Consider the following 19,158-nt stretch of genomic DNA (forward strand, 5'->3'; position numbering starts at 1 on the left):
TTCCAATGTTCCATTACTGCTGCTGACTTCAGTTTTATTATTACACTTTTTTTTTTGTATATCGCCACTTTTATCTCATTTGTTTTCTTTATTTAAGTAGTTTTGGACTTCGTAGAAAGAGAAATAATACAATAATAGTGGTATTTTTATCCATCCACTTCCATATCCACGCCCGCCTTTGCAGGTCAAGAGAACTCTGAGCTGTTCAGCTTTCTGCACGCTTGTTACCTCCCATGGCTCCAATCGGCTCCTCTCCCTACGTTTGAGGCAACCTGCTGCTCATCGCTAACATGTCTTATGGCTTTACAAAGTCCCGTCGTTCTCCTTAATGAACTGAAGCTTAACTTAGAAAAAATATTTGGGAAATCAAATCGTAGTAGTAATATCTTAACGGAAAATCTCAATAACATAATTTCCTAAAATCACTCAGCCCAAGTTTATCGGGGAAATGCAACAGGATACATCAGATTCAATTAATGATATGCACACTGACAGTTTGCCAAAGCGTGTAAAGAAAGTACTTTTCAGGTACATCAAACAAAACAAAAGCACTTGACCTTCAGTAAGTGGAGCTGAAGAGAACTTTGCTGAATCCTGTCCAAACCTTCCCCGCACTGACACTTCTTCCTTTCTGCAAAGATATTACTCAAAACATCGTAGGACGCTTTACATTAAAAATTGTAAAAAGCCAATCAACGCTGTGGTGCAGATTTAATGGAGAGCTATTAAGCAGTTACATTACTTAATTAAATTGCTTTTATGGTTTAAACCGAGGCCCACGTTAAGCTAGCAAGTACCGCTCTATTATGCAGGAAAACATAAATATTGGATTTATCACTCAAAAGGACTAACATTTTGAATTAGGAGCAAGATAAAATAATTTGATCGGGACAACCCTAAATTGCAATCTGTATATGTGTGTGTGTGTGTGTGTGTGTGTGTGTGTGTGTGTGTGTGTGTGTGTGTGTGTGTACATGCCATTGCACCTAAAAGCAACCCCTTTACCTACAGGTGTATCACCAGGAGCCAGCTACAACAAGGAGAAAAGTACAGCAGGAGAATGACTTGTGAATTTCTTGTTTGTTACTTTTTGTGAGTGCACAACAAAAAAAAAAAGAATAAATGCGGGTACATATTTAATCGATGCACTACAAGTGCTTTGCGTTTGTATGCACATATGCATGGGTGGACATGTGTAAAGTGTAGGCAACAGTGATCATAGCTGGATGAAGGCTCTTTCTTTCTACCTCCTCAATGTCATTATCCAGAGCGATGATTCCCAGTGGGGCAGTGAGGTTGGCACTGGCTGAGATAGTCGTACCCACTGGGGAGGACTCGCTCACATAGCCCTGATAGGTGGCAAACTGGAAATATGGTGCCTGGTTGTTCTCATCCAGGATTTCGATAATGAGGTCAGCATATGCTGGGAGCGGGTGACCGTTGTCCTGTTCAGCCTGAAATGAAAAGAGCAAAGACAGCATGAAAGTCAAATACCATCAAGCCAAGAGAGTCTTTATTTACTGCTGGAGATGTATTAGGAAGTACTAATAAGGAGTTGGATGATGAAAGTTATGCGGTCCCAACTGTTAAGTCGGGACATAAAGCCATAATTTCTCTGAGTGTCATATTAATTAAAAAAAGCTAAATTGACTAAATTTAAATCGGGCGTCCACTTTGGATTAGGCCTCAGTAATTACCAGAGCACTTAACGCAAATACCATCATTTGTTGGGCAGAGGCAGTAATTAGTAGCTCTTGTTACACCGTTGAGTGTGTGACCAGTGATGGAAGGAGGCTCGATGGAAATATTACTCACTAAGTCAGTGCCAGAATTGACTACCGTAATAAACGAGGGTACGAGCATTTCCAGGGCGGTCTGTCTCGGTTAACTCAACTGAGCTGAATCCGGTGTTTCCTTATAGAGTCTCTTCTTTGCCTGAAAGCTTGAGCGAACCATGGAGCAGTCTGATAGGACACAATCCCAACTGACACCTCTTCATCTCTTCGGCAAGGTAATATCTTTCTCCAAAAACTGACATGCGGCACCCAGCCGTGGAACACGTCATTTAAATGTCACATTGCAAGTTGATATAAATAGTAAGATTGAAATTACTCAATCTGTTCATGACAAAACCAGTAATGTTCTCCAAGATAAACTACATACAATCAAAATACTTTCTAAGAATGTATTACAAAATACTAGAACATGTCGGTTCACTGTAAATACTAAATGTTCCAAAACAGTTTCATACATTCCCAGAGCTGTACACTACCCAAAAAATGCATGAATGAAATGTTGACTCACCCGTATCCAGAACCCGTTTATATGCATGTCACGTTCAGTGGAACGCGAATCAAACTGTATTGCACAATCGCCAAAATGTAAACAGTCCTATCCCCTCTTTTTCCTGCACAGTTGGTGACATGACTGCTTAAGCAGCTCAGTATATTACCGCGGATAAAAGTGTGTCGTCCCAGCTTTTCAAACTGTAAAAAAAAAAACACCTGAAGATGCTGCACTTAAACCCGAGTCGTGTCTTAAACCAGCCCAGTGAGAGCAGAGCACATGAAGGTGGTCTGGCCAGACTGTCACTGCAATCTTTCCCCTCTGCACATATGTCACTATTGGCTTCCACACTGGGATGCTTCATAAACATTACGGCTTTGAAAATGCAGATGAAGAGGGGGAGTGAGGCGACATCAGTTTAAGCCATGACCTGGAACTGATTATGCACATTAGCTCGATTTTACTGGGCTTGTGTTGCAGAGAACTGATTGCAACAGGAGAATATAGTTCAACAGCTAAACAGTGAAGTCCTGGGGGGGAAAACAACCTCTGTATTTTCTTGTCTTGTGTGTTTATCATGTGATTGCAGAGCCCTGCTACACTTCTTTGCAGTTTTGGCACATCGAGTTGAGTTTCACTCCATTTCATATTTGGATTTGTATCGCCATGTTACGCCAGCCTCTCTTTTCCAAACATCTTCTCCCCTTTTCCCTTATCTGAGGGATAATAAAGAACACCCACACTGCACTGACCCAGAGATCCAATCTGCTCACACAAACACCGAAGGGAGAAGCGGTGTCATTGACAGACAAAGTGTGTGCACCTTGCTGTTCTTGGCTCATTTCCTCGACATTGACACACACACACATTTTTTCGTCCGAGAGAAAAAAGACGTGATGGAGGTTTACAGTGTTCCCTGGTGATTTGGCTCTTTAGCAGTGTCCCTATTTATGGAAGGCAGTGCTAAATGACCTGCGCTCCACCGATTCAACACAGGAACCTGCAGGAGAGTCGCTGCTCCCAAAAGTCATTGTTTATTAGTCTTGATTCCTGTCAGGACTCCACTGCCTTTGTTACTTCATTTCATCCCAGTCATTCAGACTCTATCAGGATCAATCATGGCTTTTCAACAACAACAGATGTGTTTGCTTAAATATTCTTGAGATGCTGCAGCTCATTCCATCACTGTTATATCTCCGAAAGCGTTAGCTATGTGCACCACACACTTGGCTGCGTCAGAGCACTCTCAAGATACTGAAGTCTAATTCTTGCCTGCCCCTTGGAGTCCTTGAGCAACGCTTCCTCCCCATCTTTACGACCGAGGTAGATAAGGCTCCTCCAATGCGTCCTCCATGCACATCTCTCCATCTATCTTGGTGTTCTTCTGCTGCCCCTTTGAACTGTCTCCATTCCTCTAGCGATGCACAATCCTCCCGAAGACATGCTAAATGCTTCTCATATGATCAATCGCCCTTCGCCTTCTTCCTCTTGTGGAAATCATCTCTCCCTCTCATCTCTTTGCTCTCCAGCTACTCTGGTAAACAGCAGGTTACACAGCGCTGAGAGGTGTCTAGAGGTTAGTGATGGCTGGATGGAAAGTTCATCTGCACCGCTGCTCTGCACCAGCGGTAACGAGGCAATCCCTGATTCTGCTCGAAATTAGGATTCAAGAAAGTGCGGCAGCCTATCCTCCTGCTGAGTCCATACATCATAACATCTTTTTCAAGCAGCTAAAGATAAGGCTGATGGCCTTCAGGACTGAGGCTATCTAGGTGGAGTGGGTGCATGCTTAGATTTTTGATCAGGTCATTCATATTTTGGACCAATGGATTTCCATTCCTTTAACCTTTTGAGTTTAGCTATTTCTATCTATGCTTGAAAAATAATACAACAAATGAAACACAATACATTCCCATGTAGATTTACACTTGATCTTTTGTGGTTGGTTCAGTCCCAATCAAAAGTCACACAATACACATTGACCCAGTAAAGGTGATGTCCTGTGACTTTTGACAAAATAAAACTAGCACAGATTCAGAATTGTATCAGTTACCTTGATGATGAGAGTGAACCTTTGATACAAATCCCTGCTGATAGGCTGCAGGACACGCAGCTCCGCAGTGCTTCTATTTAGTGAGAAATACTCTGGATATGCAACAGGATGACCTGCAATGAACAATATAATTATTCACAGATTTGGATTCACTGCACTTTCAACAAAAACAGCCAAATTAACATCCCAAAGTCAAGGCATGGCTCCCGACCAAGCCACATAGCATCAGATGGGTAAAATCAGTCAAGATACATGATGAACCTACCAACCAAGATGTAGTAAATTATTCTAGGTCTGTCTGATGGAGGTTGTATGTTTCTGTCCATGTCCACGGCCCGGATTGCAGGGGTCACATTCAGTGGGTTCAGCTTGCTCTGCAACAAGAGAAGGAGTCAGTCAACAACACAGCAAGACAATCAGATGCAAGCCTGTTTATTTTCTGCTGACTGGGGAAGTTGTAGCCCACAGTTGCATAGACAGCGTCTCCTATGAGAGCATGATTATGCAGAGACAAACATTTCCGTGTTTTATGAATCGGAAAATTCCACTTGGATGGGATATCATCAGCCCTGGAAAACAAATTGTGTGCCGTATATATATATCAATATTTTGGTGTTGAATATCGCTTGCAACTGATCTATGTGTAAAACAGCTCTTTATAGAAACTTCCCTGGATCCTCTTCCTGGACCATTAAACTGTTTCCTGCTTTTGAAGAGGACGAGAGGAGCTGCTGCAATTGGACATCTCTGAAGTCTGAATATTAAGACTTTTAAAAGAAACAAATACAATATTTCTGATAGAGACACACTGATACCGATATTGATTTCCTTATCAGTTGGATCAGGTTGTATATTCATTGAATAAATAACTTTCCAGCAAAATTTATACCAATGCATTTACTCGTTGTATTTTGTTTTACAAAGTTAGAAAAGCAATGTTTAATCAAACCTGATGTTGCCTTAAACATCACTTCTACCACAGTGTGGTATATACAGCTTATGAATTAAACGCTGGTATCCGATTGGTACTCATTACCGGCTGATACTCAAAACCCAGGCATTAGTATGAAATCAGTGCATCCCTTCTTTCTTATATTAAATTAATGAACACAATTCCTTCTGTCGGCCAGTAATAATCATTAGCACACTAGACAATTGTTAGGTGTTTTGATTATTAAGCCAGTGATACAAGATATATTTCTCATATGCACACTTTTAAAGTGCCTAATAGAGTTGCACATTGAGGATAATCTGTTGTGGTGCTGTAGGCTACTTCTCTTCTCATGCATACTCAGACGACATCAACACTAATTGCCCAGATCTGCCTCTACACTTTTGCACCAACATATGGCTAAGTGGGAATATGTTGAGCACATCACATCATGCCAAATGCCTCAATATGGCGGATACACAACGCGTGAGTATGCTAAGAGGCCTGCGCTAAACTTCCCTAGCATAGACAGGCACATGGCTAACAGCTCTTTGGCAGGAAGCAGCCATCCCTGAGGGGCACATTTATATCCCTCAGCTCTGGAGTAATCCTTACACCCCTCCCTAACCAGCCCTCTCGCTTTTACAATGTCTGGAGGTGCGCTAAATCAAATCCCTCTAGCTCTGCACAATGATGATTAGCTATAATACCCTCCTCCAGCAGTCATTATCAAGGGGACTCCAGAGCCCACATTATATCCCCCAGGGCAAAAAAATAAATACAGTTCAACTTAATAATGCCTGTCTAGCCATTGTGATTAATTACAATACACTCATCAATTATGAGAAGACAAATCTCCCGTGGACAGAAATGTTAGCATAATGGTTACACTGCAGAATGGCGAAAAATGAAAAACCAGCAAAAAAACTGACTGAAAACTGCAAAGTTATGAAATAAATCACTGTTTAAAGAAAGTAAATGTAGACTCATGATCTGAAACAGACTTAATACACAAAGAATACTTTGGAAACACTCTAAATGTAAGAATAATGTGAGAATAATTGAAATGTATACATAGATTAAAGGGATGTAATATCAACGTAACATCAGACTGTATTGGCATGATGCTTTGACAGGATGAAACCATGCAGTGTTTCCAGGGGAAAAGCAGGAAGACAGGAAAAAAGGGCAATATTTTCTCACACTAATGAAAAAGCTTTGGTTTGTGCACCCGGCGCTCCCAGGTCTTGCATACTTAGCAGTCTGCAAACCTTTTATCATAAATTATACATTACATGGGCAAACTCTGAATGGAAAGTCCGGACAAACAACTGTGACACACTACGGCAGCTCCCCTTCTCTCTCTGTAGGCCTCAATCTACAACCTTTGATTTTCCAGACTAATTCAAATAGCTCCCATTGTGTCATTATTGCAGGCTTCTGTGTTAGTTGATTTCGTTCTGTCTCAGTTAAATTCAATTTAGTTCTACATATTCAAATTATGTCAACTCATACATCTAGTCCATGCTCGATGCAGTGTTTTTCCAATAGATTCTGCTTCAGACAGAATTCTCAGCTATGTGTCTCCTATAGTTTCACAATTCAGTTTGTGGAGCTCCAAATAACAAAAAGGGAAAAAAATAATTTATAAATCAAGCATTTCTACATATTAGTAAAATGCTCTGACATCACAATGCTACTTTCACATTACCGGCATATACTTGTTTGTTATTATGTAAATGTATCATTTTATAAATGTAGTAAATATTTCTGTTTCAAGCACTATAATACTGCAACGACTGCAACCCTTCCTGCTTTGAAGACACTGCAATGCCAACCTCAATCCAGTCCAGTAAAGCCAATGAAATCCAATCCAGACTTCTCCAGTCCAATCCAATTCAATCCAGTCCACTTTAGCCTTGTGTAGTCGAGACTGCTGATGAGGAATGGTTTATACAGTTGAAACCCCCAGAACAAGCGAGTAAGTCGACTTTTAGTTGAGATTGTTTGTTAACTGCTGTTCCCAGATGTCAGCTGAGCGATATGGAGAAAATTAACTATCACATTATATTAAACCAAATAACTGTATTACAATATTGGGGTGATATTGTAGGGTTGACCATTGGTGCCTTCCCAAAATATCTACACAATGAGATCTCTGATGAATAATTATCAGTGACTGTAAATACACAATAGAGTACACAACACATATGCCATTGTACGAAATCCAAACTCTATGACGGTATCTTGAATAGTATATGTACAATATGGATGTATTGCCCAGCCTTATTTCAAGGTCATGAATAAATTGTCGAACTCTGAACTTATAAGAAGTCCCTTAGGTGCTCTGAATAATGGAAGGTTTACACATCTCCAGTCCCCTGGCAGCGGATCAGACTCAATCTTCTGATGAATACGATGTGATATGATAGAAACCTCCAGAACAGCTCTCGGATGACCTTGATGTGAGATTGTTTTAAGTCTGGTCAAGTCAAATACAATAATTAAGCAGTCAAGTTCAGTTAATATCAGTTCAGATATTGTCAAACATATAAATACAAAGTAAATCATTGATAAACTGTTTATAGATATATATATCATTCTATTGGTGCACCTCCTCAGACTCTTTATCTCATCTCCCTCTATTTTTTTCTTGCTTCTGTGAATTTCAGTAGTGTTTGGCTGTCATCCCAGGTCAACTCAGCCTTCAGCTCTAATTGCTGGTTCAACAGACCAGAAAATGCCTCTGGAAAAGCCATGCTGAGACACAACAGCAAAGCTTTCTCTGCCTACACGTGTGGAGGCAAAAACAAGGTGGAAGCGAACAATTAGGCTTTTTTTACATGCTGGAATTGTTTAAACATTTGTAGTACAAATGTGTAACAAATCTGAATGATGTGGCCCACGAGCTCACATGAGATGATTGGAGATGAAAAAAAGGGAACCTTCGTGCGTGAAATAACAAATATGCACATACTATTAACAGGAGGAACTCTGTTAAAATGACCTTGTGGAAGAGCAGCGTGCTCACAGTTGCCTGTCTGCCTGGTTCTTACCGGTTCAGTGAATTCAGGGATAGCAACACGGTAGGTGAGTGGGTTGCAGTCACGGGTGTTGTTCACCAAAATGCAAGGCAGGAACATGGGGCCCAGATCGTCTCCGTCCAGAACATCCACGGTCAGAGTTGTGGTGGCAGTTTGCCTGTTGGGGGGGTATGGAGCGCGGTCCTGGGAGATGAAGAAACATTTTCAATTTTAACCTTCAAAACTTTGTGCACAATAATACTACACACTACACACTGCTCAAGCTGAAGTCAGTATGACATTTTAGAACCGTGACAGATCTCTGCAGCTATTCTCGAGCATATATTGCAGTGTTTTGCCATTATGGAAGCGCACAGTCATGTATTTATTATTTTTAGTCCTCATTTTTCTGCTTCAGGAGAGAGTAGTTGAACATGTTTTCTTATCCTTTAAGTAGAACATGATTGAAATATTTTAATATAAGATAATAATCTGGTTTTTATGTGTCGTTATGACTGCAGACCATCATCACTTCTAAATAACCAATTTGTTATATCAATTCAATAAGGAATAAGGAAAAATATGGAATTTGAAAAACATGTTGTAAGAGTGTTTTGACATAAAACATCCAAAAAATGGCCTTTTACTACAGTATAATGTATGTACTAAAGGATCATGTTTTGCGACATAGTAAATTAGTATGTATTTAAAATGTAAGAGACGGTACGATGCAAACATTTAACTTCACACCAAACCGAACAGTATGACTATGTTCTACTTAAACATGAATTTGTATGGCATCAGTTTTTACGTTAAAACACATCTTTTCCGCAGTTGTCCTTAACTATCTCCCCCTGTGTTCTTGCTGCTCCCCAGAGTTGTACCCTGAGAAGTGAGCAGCTCAGCTCTTCAAAGATTTGCACTGCTAGTGTAATTGAACTCTTGACACAAGCAGCACAGAGTTCTAGTAAATACCATGTCTTTCTTTCTCTACTCTGACGTCCTCCCGCAAGAGAAAATAAAAATGTCCCTGGAGGACCTCTTGCCAGAGTAAAGGGTTGAGTCTTTTGCTCCCTCATGCAGGAAATGGAGAGAATAAGAGAGGGGTTAACTGTTAGATGCTCATCTGTTCTGCAGTGCTTTCTTTCTTAATATCTGACCACTGCTTCATAAGGTAAATTATTATGTTATCAGTGACTGGGAAGTGATTACAATGCTGTGAATTATGATAATCGTTGCTTTTGTCTTTTTGTGAAGAAAGGTTCTGCGTATTGACACTCACAGCTTTGATCCATAAGGTTCTGAAACAGTTTGTACACTATAATATAACACTGTTTATATAGGAACGGCGAACTCTTCCCTGCCTGGGTGTTTGTCTAACTGAAGTCAGATTCTTGGCCACAGGGCTTAGCGGTAGCTCTTGGTCAACAGACATTTACTGCCTAGTGGATTAGGGTAAGAACTGAAAAAGAGAATAAAAAATAAAAAACTCATACTGACAGGATTACTTGTTTTATATTATTTTAAACACATACTAATTTACTATGTAGCAAAACATGAAGCAAATCATGCAGCTGACGTCTAACATCTAACATGATGCTTTAATACATAATTTATACTATGTTTTATGTCAAAACACTCTTACATGTTTTTCAAATTGCATATTTTTCCTTATTCCTTATTGCATTGATATAACATATTCATTATTTATAAGTGATGATGGTCTTCAGTCATAACAGCACATAAAAACAGGAGTATTATTCTTATTATATATTATAATATTTCAATCAAGTTCTACTTAAAGGATAAAAAAACATGCTCAACTACTCTTTCATGAAGCAGAAAAATGAGGACTAAAAATAATAAATACATGACAAGTTACCCCGTCAGATTAAAATCCATAATTTTGCATCCGTAAATAATTCTGATTTGCTAAATTGCTCTCGTAAATTAAAGACTACAGACAGTTATCACAGAATGTCTCAAAGACATCCTCAAACACTTTTAATGAACAAAAAGAAATAAGTAGCAATGAAAGCCTGGAGGGTTCAATTACCTCTGCTTGATATTGCTGACCATGAGCGATCTCTGAATTAGTATGAGTTAAATGGGAGGTGAAACGCTTGTTTGTGTGATTTCCTCACACTGACTGTCAACGGAGGAATCTCTAATTACTTCTTGTTAATATGTGTAAAAGCAACATGAATCCAAGTCATGACAGGTAAAACTAATAGAAAACCAAAAGGATGATTTGCTAAATGATGACCACATTTCTGTAAAAAAAAAAAAAAGAAAATCTGTGTCAGGTCTGGCTTTAAAAGTAGATTTAGGAATAGAAATTATGCAGCGTATTGACTTGAATTCATTGAAGCAGCAAACTATTGACCTCATGGTAATAACATCCGCCCAGTAAAAGAACTGAAAGATCTAAAATATGCTAAAAAAAAAAAAGACCATAAGTGATTCAATTTCTTAATCGAACCAAAGATGTGTGAATTCAGCCTCTGCTGGTGATGAAAATGAAATCTTTAGATATCGGCTTATCAGCATTGTAATTTCTTTACATTATACAAAATGTATGAAATCAGAGTTTGCTTATAATTTGTTGGCACTAAGCTCATACTAGTATATCAAAAGTCACTTACATTGGCCTGGACCAAAACCAGGTAGCGCGTTCTCTCCTCGTAGTTTAGCCTCTCTGCCAGAATAATGTGTCCTGAAAGGGTGTTTGCAACACTCACTGTCCTGTTCGATGCCTGAACGAAAAAGAGAGTTGATATGATAAGACAACAGGAAAGGTGGATGTGAGCAATAAGTCATGACTCCTGAATAAATTTACAACGGTGTAGAGGGTGTTTATAACGGCGTGACTTGTCCATATACCGGATCATTGGGGTTGTAAAGGATGCCGTATTCTATATGTCCATTGGGCCCATCGTCAATGTCCGTAGCGCCATTATTTCCTGTGAAGCCAGTGAAAATGGTCGTTCCGACTGGTGTGAGCTACAGGGAAATATGAGAGTGTGGAGAAAGAAAAGTCAATGGCTCAAACAGCCCCCTGTGAGTACACCATTTACTTACAACAGAGAGCCTGCCATGCATTTAACTATTACTGTTGCCACACAAGCCCATTAGTACACAAAAAGAAGAAAAAAAATCTAAAAGAGGAAATGTTGCAGTCAGCAGCGGTCTGAAGACTTATGTGCTGACAGAATAACAAAAAAGTAAGTATGAGACCCACTGCTTTCCCCCAGAGCCTTCAGCTCTGGCCCACAGGACCAGGCAGAGCAAGGGGCTTGTTCGGGGGGGAAGCTGACAGAAATGTAGAATGACTCACTATACTGCTGGGGCAGCTGCTATGGCTAGGATAACACACTGTGACAGGAGCTTCAAACATGCAAATTACACAAAGTGTAAACAACAAAGACAAAGTCGTGGTTGTTGAGAACTCAGCAGGGAATTATCTCCTGACCCCCCCCCCCCCTCTTAACTCCCTCCCCCACGCCAAAAAAAAAAGAAAATGCAGAAGATTTGATGAATTGCAGGTTTATTCTGGAGGCAAACGATTGTCCCACCTGGTGCCAACAAAAAGTATGTAAATGAATGCAGAGCGGGCTGCAAGTAAATTATTTGAACGCTCTCCTGACCTGTCAGTTTGCATGAATACAAACTGGAAAAAGAACAACGACTGTTATGTCAGACAGAGAAGTAGCACTTGTTTTGCACAGACACATTGTCCATGATGAAAATATCATTTAAATTACCCGAAATGAAACATAATAATTTGCATAACTTAGAACTAATAGCTGTAGGCAGTCACATTCTTCAATAACTTCCTTTTACTCTTCAGGATCATGTTGACAATCAACGATTACAAGTGTGATTTAAATAATTTAGACTTTGGTGACCACATTGGTAGCGTAAATATATAGATTTGTATTAGTGTATTATATATATATTTTTTAAAGATTCTGTAGCAAACAGTAATGCATTCCACTTTGCCCTCATTTGTGCATCTGACTCTGGGACACTGAGATGAATGGGCTATAACTAATACATAGGCTGGACCAATATTTACTGGAATTAGCTCATTTTCCACAGTAAACTAAACTAGTCCAATCACCATGAAAAGTCTGCACACAGTGTCTGGATGTACAGGAGTCGCTCCCTTACCTCGTTGACGGCCACATAGTAGCGTGGCTGCTGAAAGTGCGGGGTGTTGTCATTCATGTCCCTCACAACAATCCGTACCTCGTGGAAAATGACAGTGCCGACCAGCTCATTGGTGCACTGGACCTGAACCACGATGGTGGTGATGTAGTTGGGTGGCTGAGAGAGCGACAGAGAGAGGGATGGAGATAGAGAGAAAGAGAGAGAGAGAATATTAACGTTGCATATGTTGGAATTCCCGCTGCATTGACCGTCACTGGCGCCCAATACTCCAAGTAAACAAGCTACATAACTAGTACAGCAAACAAACAGGACATGCACATGATGATCAAAGCAATAAGGCGGAGGGGAGAGAGGTTTTGGAAAAACAAATATTTTTTAATTGGTGTAGTAATATTGGTGTATACAAATCCCAGCCATTGTTTTGTTTTAAGCTGGATTGTGCGGCCTGATTTCGCTTTGTAAATATTTAATGCAATAGATTAATCAGACGTCTGATCAAACAGGGCGGCCGCCCTCGTGCCATCTTCTGTTTAAAATGTATTATGAACAGCAACAGCTGGTCTCGCTGCCGCCACTGCTTGTCAGACGTCAGCTGCATTTAGAAACAGTCACGGTGCGATGCGGCCTCCTCAGCTTCTCTCTGCTCGTCTCTCCTTCTCAGTAGCAAAGGTTTGATTCCCGTGTGCTCCTCCCCTGTTGTCATTTCTCCTGTTAATTGGCCGTATTTCGAAGTTATTCCCATTAGCAGCGTTAAATATAGCTCCTTCCCCATAGTCCATATAACCTAAGCACGCACTTCAAAAACAGCTTCTTTCCCACGGCAGTCACAGCACTTAACACCCAGTGAACTCTACACCTCACAGCCTATAATGTACCATTCAAACTGATCTGTATTCAGTGCAGCTTTACTGAGACCCTGGAGTCAAGTGAACATATTACATACAGACAGTGTCTGCATTTATACGTTCACTTACTATATTTAGCACTCTGGGTTACCGCAATTAACAATCTAGAAAGCAATGCCAATGTAGTGCTGCATTACATCAAAAATATGTTCTCTTTGTATGAAACAGTAAAAAAAAAAAAAAAAAACATCATGAACTATTACAATTAAAGTAATTGTAAATCAATTGTTCTTATTGTATTGATCACTGTCAAGATTGCCAATATCGGTCACATTAACAAAAAGTGTATTTAGGCCTTCTCACATGACATTTATGATGATGTATTACCTTTAATTATCTGTCAGCATGACAGATGACAAAGAACTACAAACAGGAAGCAACATAACAAAACAAAAGGATGTGGATGTGCGAGCTGGAGCACTCTGAGATTTTATGTAATGATAGAAAATGATAATAAAAATGACAGTAATGTTGACTCGTTAGTAGATTTAAATGGCCCTGACAAAAATGTGTGTGAAAAAAACGACTTACCTTTGATTAACATGAAAAGGACAGTGTGCATACAACACTTGATCATTACCATGAGACCAATGACCACAGGACATTATTAACCCCGAACACTATTCTCCATCCGCAAAACAAGCTCTCATGTATTCATACATTATGTTAATTAGATTTACTTAACAACACAGGTGTGACTTTCTTTTCTCTGATTTGCATCACCGTCCTCAGTCCTGTACTCACGTCTCTGTCCAGAATGCGCCCGGTGCTGTTGAGGAAGAGCCTCTGTCGTGCTGGTTCCAGTATCACCCAGTAGTCGTAGTTGTCAAGCAACGTCAGTGAGATGGTTCTGCCTGGGTCTTGGGCGCGGCCATTTATCTGCATGTTTTCCACCAAAACTGTACCTGTGAATACAACGTAGTCTTTAATTAATAAAAGGACCTCCGGACATCTGTTTTTAAAAAACCCATATAAAAAGGCACTGACGACATGTTTTACTGTTAAAAAGAGAATACTGCAAAGCAAATGCCCTGGATGATGACGGTCAATCAGCTGAAATTAAAATAAATTAAAAACAAGCAGCACAGCTTTGTTAAATAATGCCCCATGACGCAAACTTGAATAAAGGGTTTAAAATATTGAAAACAGTACAAGAGTGTTTTTCTTGTTGTGGTATTCATCTTGTGCAGCGTTTCTGGGAAGAAGAAAAAAAACAACATGACTATTTTGATTTACTCCTACGTTGACCATCAACAGCCCTGAAAGAAAAGAGGAAATAATGCCTCAGATATCTGGAGACTATTCCACACCTTATGACAGCAAATCTCTTAAATTGATAACTATCATCCTTGAGGGCACCGGCACTTTCTGGTTCATACTCCACAGCTTTCAATCAGTGACTGATTAAACTTTTTTTTTTTTTTTTGTTAAACAGCAGCCCTCTGGGATAAGTCTCCCAAAGCCTGTTAAATCAGAGGATTGTTTTATTCATTAGTGGCCAAATTGGTTGATCTACAAAATAACTGGAGGTTCATTAAAAAATGAAAAGCAGTAATGAGTAGCTTCAATTGAGATCAGCGACGCAAAAAAATAATTAAAATCCATACTTCAGTAAAAGTACACCAAGCTGGAAAAGTGAAAAGCAAAAAATACTAATCTTTCTTGTTCTTCCTCTCCAGATCCATTTAAAATTACCTCACAGTCATGAAGCACAGTCATATTCTGGCTTAAACAATTATCTGATGGCAACAACAGAAAAATAAATTCAGTAACCAGACAGAGTAACATGGTATTTCCAAACACAAGTATATTTGGATAAGACATGTTCAGCGCAGACATACTGTAAACGGAATAGGTTTTTATATTTCACTGTCTAATTGAATAAAAAGTTTATAGCCATTGAGAGTTATAGCACCATGAGAGGCTGAACCATGTGAGGAAATACCCACTGCGGTTAAAAACACGAGTTATACCAAGTTATTATTATTTTTTAATTTTCTAAATTCACTGCGTAGACACACTAATATATATATATATATATATATATATATATATATATATATATATATATATATATATATATATATATATATTTTAGTGGAAACCAACGCTCTTGATAGCCGTAAAACATAAGTGGGTGGTTGTGTTTTAATGTGATTTTTTAATTACTGTGATTTTTTAATTACTGCCCCCATAACATCTTGAATTTCATCCTTTCATAAAGCGGATTCAACCATTTTGCAGAGTCACTCAGCCTCTCTGGAAGGAGCACAGATGGAAGTGTGATAGAAGCTTTTGCCTTGTAATTATAATACCCACTGCATTTGTATGCAACTATTATTAATGAGCGTGCTCCACGTCTGCAGCAGTCAGGGTTTGATGCATTTGTGTGTTGTAATCACAAAGACCTATAATTATCTGTCTTACTTGTGCTAAACTCTGTCTGAAAAATGGATCTCCTAAGAATTTAATTTAAAAGTCAAAAGACCCCCCTGTTGCTTGTTCATTAATTTAAAACACAGCTTTTCATAAATATATTTGCCTCAGTACCTTGAGTGGTGAGCTACATCTTTTTGAAAAACTCGGGTCGTAAATTACATCATTAATAATATTATAAAGAAGGGCAGAGAAAGCTTCAAGTTAATTGAATTTCAGCTCTTTTTTTTTGCGTTGACAGTCGATACTCCCACTGTTTCCTCTCTCAATCTCACACAGCAAAGTTGTTGTCCTCATCAGTCAAAAGGATGTCGGAGTCCGACAGATTTAACAAACAAGTGCTACCCTGAGTTCCACCGTGCTGAATATGTACTTCATTTCTGAATAAATGAAACCCCTCTCTCTTTAGCAGCCTGTGATTCAGTCCGGCTCATCTCCAGTCAGAGGAGCCTCTGATCTGGCCTTCACAGTGGCCCAACCCCACAGAGACAACACAGAGGCCTTACTTTTATCCCAAATATCAATAAAGTTGGCATCCGGAGATGATGGCACCAGATAAGTGTGGAGGCCCGTTTCTGATAGGGCTCCAGGTTTAGTAGGAAAAAAATAAAAAGAATTGTTGCATTAAGCTGCATTGGTTTTAGCATGAAGTCCTGTTTGAAATATGCGTTGAGTTTAATCCAAGATCTTCATTTCTAAAAGGTTGACAGTGCCACAAGGAAGCAAACCAAAATAAATAATAGAGCGCCTTGTTAGCCAAATGTTAACGGCGCACATCATATACAACGTCCAGGTTTGATTCTGGCCATGAGCTTTGACTCATCCAATCTATACTGTTATTCATCTGACGAAGAAAAAAAATAAATAAGTGGGCAATAACAAACAGTTAACACATAACTACATAAGTAAAGGTTAATGGTACTATTATGGTTTTAAAAAGGCAAGATAACAGTGAGTAAAACTATCTTTCTCTAGCATCCTTAACCGGTGTTTGATAGTTCTCTGACTCTTCCCATCATCTTTTTTTAATTTTTTTAAATGCAGCACTTGAACCTCTCCTGCAAAGGTTTGCACTTGGTCCGACTGACTTGTGTACCCATCTCAGAGATCTGTTTGTGTGGGAAAAGGTTCTGGAGGAAAGTATAGATCAATGGGTGGCATTCACAAGTAATAACCATGTGTGAAAGTTTCAGTCTGGTTTTTAAAACTTATCACAGAGCTCTATCTGCCTTGATAGAATTAATGATTATAAAACAAGAAGAAAAACATCAGTTTCACGTGTTCTACTACTTAAAACTACTTGACTCAGTAGATATCGTTTAGCAGACTGTGCTAGCACGGTGTGGCCATAATCAACACAGCGCTTTCACTCCGTCAAACTTTAGTGAAGGTAATTTCAGAACATCTCTGAGGGGACCCTCATTTCTTTCTGGCACATTTTCAAACTGCCTTCACACTCATAATATCTATTAAGTGGATTCCTCCCCAAAACAAGTCTGGTGACTTTCTTTGTAATGTCCCATTAGGATTATTGTAATTCCCCTTCATCTGGATATGGTAAAAAGTTTCTTTCTGGCACCAACATGAGACTATTTCCCTATCCTGGCATCCCTTCACCGGCTACTTAATTTTAGAAGTGATTTTACCATCTTACTGATTACTTTTAAAGCACCGGGGAGGACTCCATATGCGACAGCTTGCTGACTGAGAGCCTGTGAAGTTCGTGTTTTGGATGTTCAAAAGTCTAAAGCCCAAACGAGATCAGCCTTTGCAATTCAGGTACATTGAGTCTGGAAAGAGATAAATTAGGAGCTCATGGCCCAGTTTCCTGATAATGAACAATCTTAAGAGTGCAATAACATTTCTACTGACGACCATAATGTTTATCAGGTGTTTGATCAAACAACACTAGCGAGTGCATCCACATTGAGAGCGTACAACTTTTTGCATTGCACGCATGTTAATGAAATACTTCTGTGTTCATTAGCATTCACATCGTAAGATAAAAGTTAATTGGATATGTAAATGGCAACAAAATGCAGCAATAAAGATTCTCAAGGGTTGAGAAAACAGTATGTGGGTTCTGCTCCCTCTACAACTTCAGGTGTGTAAAGTGTTCTTTAAATATGTGTATCCTACCACCTTCACACACAAAAAGTACAACATCTAGGGTGCATTACTCAATAAATATGAAAATAATATCAAGTATCCTACACCCCTTTCCATCAGTCTTGTGCTGCCGTGAATGTGGGGCCTCTGCAGTACATAATTGCTGCCTGAGCGATGATGTCTGACATGACTAAGAGGAGGAAGAGGAGGAGGAGCTAACTTCTACACCTGAGACATCTCACACCTGAACATGTCTGTGTGTTCACAACGTGGTGAACGAGCACCTATGGAGCAATTATGGAAATCCCACTTACTATGCATGGTATTGGTTTCAGAGAACTCGCACAGAAGTGTTTAACATTCTCACTCAGGCACAAACTCATGCAAATGCAATACAAACAGGAGCACAGCTGTCAAGGAGCCGCATGCACTGCGAAGACAAAAATAAGTGCATCACCAAATGAGGGGGGATGTAATATCAGTGCCATCTTAGCACTCCAAATGCTTAATTACTTTTGATATAATTTGACATGAAAAACATCTGTCTGTTTATGCATGTCTGCCAAAGTAAACTAGAGTCAAGAAGACAAAGGAGGAAAAAAAGCTGCAGCTGTTTTATTCAGTAATTGGGGATCCCAAATGGTGTTGCAGCAATCTCTTCCTCCGGGGAATTTTAAAGATGGATATGAATGCTTTTTAATTGCCTCCCATATTGGGTGAGTTGCATGTCATACGTACGTGCATACTGAGCTGATATTGGGCCTTGAGCATCATTTTGTCAATACAGGGCATAAAATTAACACTCTGCCATTCCTGAAAATTTTGTAAATTTCCGCCTGATTGAAACTATCAACTTTTTCTCATTACTTTGCCAGACAGCTAATTTGCCCATAACAGCCCAACTTTACTGAAGCAACTTTCTCCCCAAACTCAGTTTTAAACTACACAGAATATGCATTGTATACATGTATCTTAAACCGCTTCACAAATACAAGATAGAAAACCAGATGCTAATCATATAATGTGTACACATTTGCTCATGAGCACATAGGACAGATGAGGTTGGGTCCGTGAGGTATTTGGTCATAAACAACAGTATCGGACACATTGTAACTTTGACCTGATGATGGTGCTCCATGAAAAGTCAGGGAATCATAAATGTAACAAAAGGCCTTTATCCACAGCAGCTGTTTTGAGATGTCATCGCAGGGTAAAAACATGTGTAATTAACATGAAGTATTG

At 39.4% G+C, this 19,158-nt stretch overlaps 1 protein-coding gene across 1 annotated transcript in view; it reads right to left on the reverse strand.

Annotated features, from left to right (window-relative positions):
* The window catches only part of LOC137779551 (protocadherin-15-like), a 165,262-nt gene that overhangs the window by 84,662 nt on the left and 61,442 nt on the right, over positions 1 to 19,158 (reverse strand). The window contains exons 6-13 of the mRNA XM_068567458.1: positions 14,116 to 14,276; positions 12,467 to 12,622; positions 11,177 to 11,296; positions 10,939 to 11,049; positions 8,327 to 8,497; positions 4,605 to 4,713; positions 4,340 to 4,452; positions 1,248 to 1,454 (exon numbers count right to left, since the gene is read on the reverse strand). Coding sequence (XP_068423559.1) covers positions 1,248 to 1,454; positions 4,340 to 4,452; positions 4,605 to 4,713; positions 8,327 to 8,497; positions 10,939 to 11,049; positions 11,177 to 11,296; positions 12,467 to 12,622; positions 14,116 to 14,276 — 1,148 coding nt within the window. The remainder of the gene's footprint in view (positions 1 to 1,247; positions 1,455 to 4,339; positions 4,453 to 4,604; positions 4,714 to 8,326; positions 8,498 to 10,938; positions 11,050 to 11,176; positions 11,297 to 12,466; positions 12,623 to 14,115; positions 14,277 to 19,158) is intronic.

This window comes from Clinocottus analis, unplaced genomic scaffold, assembly GCF_023055335.1.
Source record: "Clinocottus analis isolate CAN_PGR_092001 unplaced genomic scaffold, fCliAna1.0.p SCAF_8, whole genome shotgun sequence".
In the NCBI taxonomy this organism is placed as follows: domain Eukaryota; kingdom Metazoa; phylum Chordata; class Actinopteri; order Perciformes; family Cottidae; genus Clinocottus; species Clinocottus analis.